Below are 11,055 nucleotides of genomic sequence, written 5' to 3'. Positions count from 1 at the left end.
GAAACGCTTGTGGATAGCAGAGTGCCGTCCCTTGAGGAGGGCACGGCTCTTTCCGTTCACAGCCCATTTTTGCAACCTCCACGGGAATGCACTTGAGGCCCTGTGGGAAAAGCATTTTTCAGTAACGAAGTGGGAAATGTAGGACTTCGGGACTGAAAACCTTTGTTTCTGGTTTTGCCATCTAGGTAAATTGGAAAGGGTGAAGATTTCACAGAGGCTGAGGATGAACTGTCTTTGAATAGGTTTGTCTCCAACACTAGACAGCCATCCCTTTTAATACTTTTCATTAAAGGCTTTGATAAAGAGAAGAGCAACACATACATGTATATATATATCTATATATATACTTTTACTTTTTTTCTTCCTCTTTTTTGACATAATGTCCATAGTCCCACAACAGGAGAAGGCCCCCATGGACCTGGCGGGCAACCAGGCACAGTCGCATCCCATTGCTGCTTGAGGATGCTGAGAAATGCAGCCAGAGCTGCCTTTGCCCCGGCAAAGAGCCGGGTGGCTCCTGGGTCTGGTGTCATGTGCGGACGGACCATAAGACTCTTAAAAAAATGGGTGAACTCCTCTAAGTCATTAGCTCGTGTAATAACCTGAAGAGTCTGTGTAAGGCTGTCGAGGTGCCATCTCAGGCCTGCAGAGTTCCAGTAGGAATATTTCACGCTCGAATCCCTTTCTTGGCTGCGTGGAAAGGTGGCCCATTTACTCTTGCACTACTCCTCCTAGCACTGTAACACATAGACGGGGATGGACACAGAAGCACCATTTCTCTTCAGAGCCGCTCAGAAGGACGCAGTGTAAATGGGATGCACATCGAGTTCTCTCTGCACTGCAGGTCTTCACCAGGGGTTTACACCTTTCAACCCAGCTTCCCACCAGTCTTTTCAGCTCCATGTGTGCTCTTTTAGACACTCAAAGCTATCGCAAGGTTGAGGTCCTGGAGGGGGATGTGTCCCTGGTGTGGTTTGGGGATGGGAAAATAGCCTTGGGAAGAGGGTGCTGCCTACTTCGAGTAGGTGGCAACTGCTGTTTTGGCTAATGATGCCCCTAATCCCCACCAACACATCCTCAGGGCAACCCAGGCTTGAGAAGAGTTTGATACCAGCAAGGCAGGTGGTAATGCCGTGGCCTTAAACAGTTGCCCAAAGCAACCACTCCCTTGCCAAAGTCTAGAGCTGGCCTGGCCAACACACCTCTTCTGCCAGAGCTGGATACCCCTTCTAGCCCAGCTGCCTGTGACTAATTCCTTCCAAAAGTAATAAAGTTTGCATGCTGCAAGAGGAGGTTCAAAGTACGGCACCGGTTTACAGCACCAGCTTCATCACCCTTGCTGCAAGCAGGAGGGACCACCAGAAAATCAGGACCATAGCAGGGGGTGGCCCCAACATGGGTCAGCTCTGGGGCTCTGCAGCTGCCAAAAGTCTGGCCAAAGGTATTAGGGATTGGGAACTGGAGGAGGAACAGTCTGCTGGGGGAATTTCCATCCCATTGCCATCCTCCTGGCAGGCACCTGGGAACAGACAGGCACGGCAGACGGAGCTGGCAGCCGGCATCTACAGGGAGCCGCGATAGCGCTGGGGCTGCCAGCACTTTGCTGCTGGAGGAGAGCATGCCCAACATGTGCCCCGGCTTTTTCTGGGGGGCTGGAGTTTGCAGAGAAGTCTCAGGCTGTTCTGGAGGATGTCGGTGGTGGTGGCACAGGCACGGGAGGGCTGGTTCTGGGGACACGGGTGCGTTGTAGGGCTCCGAGTAAGGAAACAGCCTTGGCATGGATTTGCACATCTCGGGTTATCTCTCTGCAGAACCGGGAAGCGAAAACCAAAGTGGATGGAATGAAAGACAAACAAAAACAATGAGGATGGAGATGTTCTCAGAGAGACACGGTGAGTCGGGATATGTGCAGAGGTGGGTAACACCTCTGCCTGCAGGAACGGCCCTTGCTACCACAGGACCATTTCAATCTAAGCTCATCTCCTTCTTTCCTTGAATTTCAAGGACTCTTGCAAATACCAGAGCACAGAGGTTATGTGAATACAAATTACATTAGCATGCCGAGCAACTTTGTCAGCAGTTTCTTATTAAAGCACTTGGGCCCCTCAACCTCCCCCTTCTTCACGGCAAACAGTCAACCGGGCTCTCCGCTTAATTCGAGCTCATGTAAGAGGCAGCGAGAGGGTTGATTCCAATATTCCCCTTCTCGTCCCACCACACACAAGCTGTTGCTACTTATTAAACATTTTAAAATCCCTGCTGCCAAAGTCCCCAGGAGACATTTATCTGCCATAGTCATAAACGACTTGCCAGCATGCTACTCAAAACTGCGTTTCCCAGCCAATAAATACAAACTCCAGAATCAGGAAAAGCAGGGTTTGGCTTGCTCTAATTTTCAGTGGTATGTCACCGGGATACTATAACTACTTTTAAATTCAAATCAGCTTCCTAAAAATTAACTGGTTTTATCAGATACAGCACAGTGGACTGGTAAACACGTAGCCTCGTGTACTGAAACACTTTACATTTAATGAAGTTATGCCATTAGCAAATGTACAACATGGGTGCATTGAATCCACCTATAGAACAGCTCTACGTATGAGAGAGAGGATTGATTTTAGCTTTTCTCAATAGAGCAGGAGTCCCTTTCTTGGCTTTTGCCTTTTTTCTTTGTTTTTTTTAACTAAAACCAGAATTTGCACACACACAAAAAAAACCCCAAAGTATCTACTCTCATAATGAAAAAAGACTGTTTGTTTTTTTTTTTTTTTCCTTTTTTTTTTCTTTTTTTTATTCCAGTTCAGGAAGGAAGAGAATCATCTTGCAAGTTAATATAATTAGCTCCTTCGCCTCTATAATCTACTTCTGCTCGGCAGGAGCCCCCCAAAAAAACCACTTTATGTCCCAAGTGAAACGTGAAAACTACTTGTAAGGTCTCTTTTGAGGCACATGATTCGGACGGTCACTTTCGGAGTATCGGAATCAGCGTCGTCTTCCATCTCCTTTCGTGTTGAAGAGCTCTCCGGCGCGCCGCGGGCCCCCCGTGTCTCGGGTGGAAGGCTATCTGTCCCTGCCCCAAATCAGAAAGGGTTAGGATGACACAAGTCAGCACAGACACCCATTTTGCACTTCACACCTAAGGATGTAGGTTGACGCCTCCCCACTTCAAATTCCTCACAACGCGGGGGGGTGGGGAGGGATAAAAACAAACAAACAACCAAAAAAAAAAAAAGGACAAGAGACAGTAAATTTCACTGTGATCACACTACGGCAAAATATACCTTCTGTTCATTGCAAAAAACGCGTGAAGGCCAAATTAAAGAGGGGAAAAAAAAGTATGTTGCATGAGTTACAGTGCAACCATATTATTCCTTCTCTTTCTGTTTTCCTCCCCCCCCGCCTTGTTCAGTCTAGAAAAAGGATTGAGTACAACACAGTCAGGTAAGTGGCCACAAAAGAGTAGCTGTCTTTGGCAAGAAGTCACCGCGTCAACCCTCTCTGTCACCTTCTGCCCATTTCGCTCTGTCTCATGAAGTGGATGTTGTTGGCGCTGTCTGAGAGTTCGGGGTACTGCTCCACTGAGATCACGAAATAGCCGTCGTAGCCCTGTACCCGGCCCGTGTTTAGCACTTGTTGCTTCTCCCCTTCTGTCCACGAGCGAACACCCTCCTCCCCATCCCGCAGTCTCTGCTGTTCCCGGGACCACGCTTGGGCGACAGCTCGCTGCCGGGCCAGCTCCAGAACGCGGGTCTTCTCCTCGTCCAAGGTGGTCCCGTAGCGAGTGTTTAGACACAACGCGCCGTACTGGAGCTGGATGTCCGTGTAACGTCTAGTCCTTCCATTGAGCACTGTGTTGATCTGGGACACCGTCACGTTCACGCCGTTCTCCAGGGTCCTCCGCCCGCCGCTGAGGCCCAAGATGGACAGGTCGCCCTCCGATGGCCCTTGCTTGATGAAATAGTGCGTGTCCACCCCGTCGATGGTGAAGTGCAAGTTCTCCAGGTAATGGGCGTTGTTCAGTATGGCCGCGATCCTTCGCCCGTCCTCGTTGGCCACACTGATGATGTCGGTGGCCACGCGCCCGTCCTTCATGGCGAACTTGACGCCTTTGCCAAAGATAGAGCCTCCAGAAGCAAAGTTCTTGTTCTTCTTGACCTGCCGGCACCCGGCGATGCTGGAGCTGTAGATCCGCTCAAAGCGCTCAAGAGTGACAAAGGCCTTCAGCTGCTTCTGCACTTCACATTGGACACCCAGAATTGACTGAGCAGGGAGAGAAAGAAGAGAAAGGCGTGTTAGAAAGAGAAGCCTGGTAACCCAGAGGCGTTATTAGCAAGCTGGAAACCAGCAGAACATCCTGGAAACATCTAAGGATGCTCTGTTTTTTTTCCCCTTATCACCCTTTACTGGATTTTACATTATTTTTAATGGAAGAGACGTTTTGTCAGGTTATTCACCCTAGGAATGGTTCACCATTAGGGTGGCAAAATACTGTTCCTGGTTGGCCAGAGAGGTGGTGGATGAACCATCCCTGCAGACATCCCAGGCCAGGCTGGACGGGGCTCTGAGCAACCTGAGCTGGTGAAGATGTCCCTGCTCATGGCAGGGGTGGCACTGGATGAGCTTGGAAGGCCCCTTCCAACTCAAACTGTTCTATGATTCTATGACTCTAAGGCTCGTTGTTTCAAGAAACCAAACTGTTTCTACTCTTACAGACTGAAGAAGGTACAGATACCAGAGATTTTTTTTGCCTCAGTGGTGTGAAGGTCTAATTTGGACTCTCCCACCTGGCTGGGCACATGTAATTATATCGTGCTTCAGTCTTCTTCATCTGCACATACTCATAGTGAATCTTGTGGCTGTGATGATTTATAAAATGCTTTCAGATTTTCTGTAAGTGTGAAAGTATTTGTAAAACTTCCCTCTATTTTAACTGCACTTCGTACGTCCTTCAAAAGCCCTGCATCACAGGTATGACCCTCAAAGTAGCCATAAACTCTCTGTATCCCATTTCAACCTGTCCAAAGCCAGTTGTTCAAAACTCAAGGAAGACTCTAAATCCTATTTCCTGCAAACCCTCTACAATGTTCCAGGCTCCCTGAGCCAAGACCAGTCGCACCTAACGCTCGAGTTTTGGCTTATACTGAAGCAAAACTGCTGCGAGACAACAGCCTGGATCATTTGTAGTCAGGTACAATACAAAGTCACTTTTGCTGTTAGCACATAACGGAGCAAGCACACAGCGAGCCAGCAGCTCATCATTACTGCAAAAATGTCTTTGGAAATGCTCTCATCAATTCACGGCAGCGCAGGCTTCTTGCAGACCCCTGTCCACGAACAATTATTTGCTCAAATTTCACAGAAGCGAGAGGATGCTATGATAAAACTCTCCCGGCACTGCCAATGGCTCAGTTCAATAATATAATGACATCCAGGATTAAAAATAGGCTACAAAGAAAAGTTTGCTGCACTCCAGATATTTCGAGGAAATTTAACATCCATGAAGGATATTGCCTTAAACTGTCCACAAGCTTAAGGTCGCATCCTTCCCTGGATGTGAGAGGATGATTCAGATTATTCAGGCTTTTCAGCGTGGACCTCTCAACTTGTAACATGCAAAATGAAGGGAAATAAACCCTCATTTCCACGGTGGCCATTTCCAGGGAAGGGTCTCAAAGCATGAAAGAAATTAAATAAAGGATTTAGCATTGCGGGATGATTGATTTTGATTCATAAATGAGACAACTATAAAGGAACGGAGGTACGCAAGTTCAAGAGCATGTTTTGGGTTGTAAAGCATTAAAATACCAAAGACCCAGGACTGACTTTTATTCAAAGTGCCATGCAGGCAGATATATCTCCTCCTGTTTCCCTTTTGATGAACAGCATAGGTGTCGGAGCAGGAACATGTCACCTATGACAGAGAAGCTCTTTCTGGTTCTCCCCATGCTGCCTGTGGGGGATCTCACCCACAGCCTAGAGAGCAATATAATTAACAGACTGATTGGGAACCAAACCGAGCTCCCCTGCCAACTGCACAAGTGCTCGAATTATGCAAAAAAATGGACGTAATTGATGTAGATGTCACCAATGATGGACATGGAGCGATTAGGTTTCTGGGCTCCGTGAAACACTGTTCTAAATAAGTGCACAGTGCACAGCCTTGGTTAGCTCTTTCAGGGAGGTTTAAATAGGGAAGTTTTATTCCCAGGTCCATCTCATATGGATTGACTCTAGGTGGTCCTTCCCCACTACCCAAGCACACCACACTGCTCTTCCAACTCACCTCAGCAACTTTTACAAGTGGTAGGAAAAGGCATTGCTCGTAACTCATCTTGAAACACCATTTGGTGCGAGCTCCTTCACTCGCGGATATAAATCAGGTCTTTATGTCCTGTGGGCATTTATCTATCATCACCTAGATATACATCACCATGTTTACCAGCAGTTGAGTGATAAGGGTCCTTGGAATGAATTGCACTTTCTACTGATTATCACCTTGGGGAAGGGAGCTCTGGGGTTCAGACCGCATCAGGCTTGGCAGAATTACTCCTATCAGAAAACTCCCTCGTTCCTCTTCTATTTTGTCTTTATTATCTTATTAATGATGAGCTGCAGGAACTCTAGTGCCTTTTCATAGAATCACTTTGGTTGGAAAAGACCCTCAACATCATCAAGTCTAATTGTTAACCTAACATTGGCACTAAACCATATCCCAAAGAACCTTATCTACTTCGGCCCTGTATGGGCAACTGAATCAAACCCCTACTTTGCACAGCCAGTGGAGCTTATAGTGTGTTCAGCTTAGTCTAAAATTAATGCCTAGGAGGTGGACAGCTCTTTAAGTGAGCTCCACTGACTGTATGAACTAGATGTTCACAGACTACAGTGAGTGCACCCATCTAGAACACATGGAGACACCTATATGTCCATGTCTTAGTCTTGAATTCAATCCTAGCTCGTAGCAGTTCACAATTTGAACTGTCCTTTGAGCTCCATTGATAAGCCACCCAAAAGGGTGGTGTTGAGAACTGGTTTTGACACTATGGGCCACCAACTGTTGCTCCAGAAAGGTACAGGCAGTCCATGCTGTAGACATGAAGAAGTCCAGGGAACTCTAGGGTATGCCAAATAGCACCAGCAACCGACTTCATTGTAGATCTCTGCTGGTTATAATGGAAGCTTGGATATCAAGTTCACAGGCAGAGACCTAAATTTAGATGTCTTAATCAAGAACAAATCACACCCAAAGGATTTTCCACTGGGGATTGGTTACAGGCCTTTTGGGGTCTCCCCATCTTTTGTCATGTAGAGAAGTAGGAGATCAGACACGTACAAAGCTGTAATGCTGAACATCATCATGACTTAACTATTACTGTAACTAAACACAGCTCTGTTGTCTTGAAAATGAGCCCAGGATGACTGAAAATGACTTTTTGAGTGCATTTCTTTGATAAAAGAGTGTATTTGGGAAGAGCACTTTTTTAAAGGAAAAAACATCCAACAGAAAACAACAACAACAAAGAACACCAACCCCCAAAAAACAACAAGGAATTCAGGCAAATCAGAGTACAGCTACCTTGTGTGCTCTGCTGTGAATACAAAGGGGATGGAGGCAAACATTATACAGAGTTCAAAGAGGCAGCGTATCCCTGACTTTGAAATTACCATTTCTGTTTCATCTTAGAACTCATTTTAATGAACTGGCAATGAAGAGAAACAGAAAATTTCCATCTAAGGCTGCAGTGGCATGTGCTATTCTCTAAAAAATGCTGCTGCTTTTAGCAACTGTAAACCAAGGTATCTAGAAAACCAGTTTTACGGAAGAAAGGAATTAACAGTTATTTTATTTCAATATTTGTTGCTAGACGTGAGTGACAAATATGCTGGGTTTGTTTTTCCTCACAGCCTTTTTTTTAATCAGATGTCCTTAGGTGACATTTCACTTTATCTAGTAACAACCCATTGGAGAGAAGAGAATGACCTTCATCATTTGTTCTCTGCCGCACAGAGCTCAGGAGAACAGCACATTGCAGAGATCTCTGAATAGCCTCTTGCATTTCGCCTGCACCTCTTGAGGATTTGAAATACCAGAGCCAGATACTATCATCTGTTGTTTTTAAATACCGCCTTCCACTGTGAGACTGAAAGCTTTAATTTCCCACCAAGGATCCAAGATGTGCAATAAGTGAACATGTTTCCAAGTTTCTCTACATCCTTGTGCCATTATACACAGATAGGTGTTTCTCTTACCGCCATATGGCTTGCAACGCAGAAAGCCACTCTTTCAAAAAGGCTTGGAAGTTATGACTTCTCTGAAATATTCTTCAGCATTAACTCCTTCCTATTTACCCCCCCACTCTCTGTTGACAAAATCATTCTTCAGACATCAGCCTCTTCCCTCCATTCCACCTGGTCATCACCTGAAGATGAGTCCCCATGTGGATGTTCCCCACCAACTCTGCTCACAGAGTACACATAAGAAAGAAAGCTTTTATAATGAGGGTGGTGAGAGCCTGGCCCAGGTTGGCCAGAGAGGTGGTGGATGCCCCATCCCTGGAGACATCCCAGGCCAGGCTGGACGGGGCTCTGAGCAACCTGAGCTGGTGAAGATGTCCCTGCTCATGGCAGGGGTGGCACTGGATGAGCTTGGAAGGTCCCTTCCAACACACCTGTTCTATGATCCTATAATTCTAACTCCGAGCTGCTGGAGGTGCAAGATGAGACCATCACCCACCACACCCCATCAGGCTCCTACCCATCAGCATGGCTGCACTGCATGCTGATTGGCTGAGAGGCAATGTGTCTACTCAGCAATCTGCCAACCACAATGCAACTGGGGCAACGGAGGTGAGCGATTGGCCAGCAAGCCCAGTGCTGTAGGTGCTGATTGGTTAGCAATGAGCGAAACCCAAGTGCTGACTCTTGGGCTTGGAGAACAGTTCTGTCCACCCCGCCAGCACACACAGCTGCAGGGGGATAACGAGGTTGATCTCATCAAGCAGATTTCCATCTGTAGGGAAATAAGAGGATTTGTCTCCTTCTCTTGCTCATCTATTTTCCTAAAGCTTCAAGAGCTTAATGTCTTTGAGATTTAAACTCCCTTCTCCGCAACAGATACACAGAAAACTGGCCGCTACTTTTGCAAAACATAACTAGGGGCTGATGGACAGACGTGCAGACAGCATGATGGCCCAAGCCCAGGACGAAGCACCCGCAATGTGAGGAAGCCTCCTCTGAATGATGAACGCTGGCAGAGCCGGTCCTTCTGACAGATTGTCCTTGGGAGAAGCTCTGCCAGAACGCGCAGCCCTACAGCTCAGTCCCTGGCTGAGCATCCCCGAGCAGCCCTCGTCTCCAAAATGCTGCTCCGTAAGGGATGCCAAACACTTCTCCAGAACAGACTGTAATGGGCTCTGCGGAAAACAGGACCCTCCCTGGAGGCACAGTGGTGACGGGATGGAAAGAAGGGCAGTTAATAATATGATGTAGTTAACAATATAAGTGCCGACTCCAAAACACCCCTCCCTGCAAATAGAGTTGTTCTGGTTCCAGGAATTACCTGACAGTTCAACAAGACAAAAAAAAGAAAAGAGAAATTGGATTCAGGTGCAGCAGCTCCACAATATGCCAGAGGTCACCCAGAGTCTCCTGGTGGCCAATAACGCTGAATTTGTTCAACAAACAATTTAGTGACAGCCGCACGGTCGCAGGGAGGAGTGGGTGGGGAAAGTGCTGCACAACAGAGTATTGGATTTTAAATGTCACTCCGGAGCTGCAGGGGGTGAGTGCAAGGTTTATGACACGCTGGCTGCTTCTGAGCTGGTGGATGCTCAAAAGCAGAATTATCTCTCCCATCTCCCAGCCCTGCAAGGCAAATACCAACAATGTTTTGGAAGGAGATGCTCGGGCTCTCTGGTTATGCACTCCGAGGAGACGAAGCAGCCATTTATGTGGGGTTAGTCGCTTTGCTGTTGTGCTCTTGTTATTCATTCCTCTCGGATAAAAGAACTGACTCAATCTGCTGGGTTACAGCTTTGATCAGCAAAGCCAGTGGAGTAACTCAGATTTACTTTGGTCTGTCAGAAGGAGGTATGTGACCCAGAGAAACCAGGGATCTGAAGACACGGAGATGAGAAAGCTGTGGTACATCGTTCAGAGAATATCCCTGGATTTCAAGCAGGATGAGCATTGTCCACTGCCTTGTCCAGGCTACTTGGAAATGACAAAAGATTTGGAGCTTCCTCATTATGCCCTGGAAGATCATTTCACATTCTGATCAGTCTTATCTGAATATATTTCCCATGCTTCCATTTAACTTTGTTTAATTCTGTCATGCGCTATGTGAAATTTTCAGAAGTTTGTGTTTTCTTTCACACACTTCATCAATAAATACACAGAAAATCAGTAGGAAGAAGGGCTGGGTTGTGTCTGTGAGTGTGTATGTGCAGCTGGAAGGACTGGGAATGAACAGAACCACACGTGAAACATCAGTGTTGAATGCACAGAGAGGCTTAGGAGAAAATGGATCATATTTTCAGGTATCATATGTGAAAGAATATGTTTTATGCAAATATATGCCTGCAATATGCTGGATGTGACAGAAAGGAAGGGAATCCTGCTCTACAGCATCTGAGAGCCACTTGCTATCACAGCATGATCCTGCAGCTGTAGACTAAAATAAAAAATGCTCATGTTTCGCTGCTGTCATAACACAAGGGAAGAATGTGAAACAACCTGCAATAGTTAAATTCCACTTCCAACACTTGAGTGTGAAGTGACTCATCTGGAAGCGCGGTGGCTGAATAAACCCTCTTTTACCAAGCAGGTCCCTGCACAGCCCTCGCTGCAGCTGCTCGCTTTGAAAACCTGAAGGGACACGGAGATTTTATTTTCTTCTCATTGCTCAATAGGGCAGATTCACCTAAAATGGGTGGATGGAAGGGAAGGCTCTCTGGTTTTACTTTATTTCTAGATCAGCTGCCTATATGAGCAAGTCTCAGTCTTCACCTCAAGCTGTCACCCAAGTTACTTGGCTATTTGATAAGACTAATAATA

At 46.6% G+C, this 11,055-nt stretch overlaps 1 protein-coding gene across 1 annotated transcript in view; it reads right to left on the bottom strand.

The window, feature by feature from the left end:
• Window positions 1-843: 843 nt before the first annotated feature.
• The window catches only part of TENM4 (teneurin transmembrane protein 4), a 653,831-nt gene continuing 643,619 nt past the window's right edge, over window positions 844-11,055 (bottom strand). The window contains exon 34 of the mRNA XM_082052895.1: window positions 844-4,260. Within this exon, the coding sequence (XP_081909021.1) occupies window positions 3,502-4,260 (759 nt within the window). The 3' untranslated portion in view covers window positions 844-3,501. The remainder of the gene's footprint in view (window positions 4,261-11,055) is intronic.

The sequence above is a fragment of the Streptopelia decaocto genome, assembly GCF_964273445.1.
Source record: "Streptopelia decaocto genome assembly, chromosome: 1".
In the NCBI taxonomy this organism is placed as follows: Eukaryota; Metazoa; Chordata; class Aves; order Columbiformes; family Columbidae; genus Streptopelia; species Streptopelia decaocto.
The sequence above is the reverse complement of the archived record's forward strand: the minus strand, read 5'-3'. Positions and strand labels throughout refer to the sequence as shown.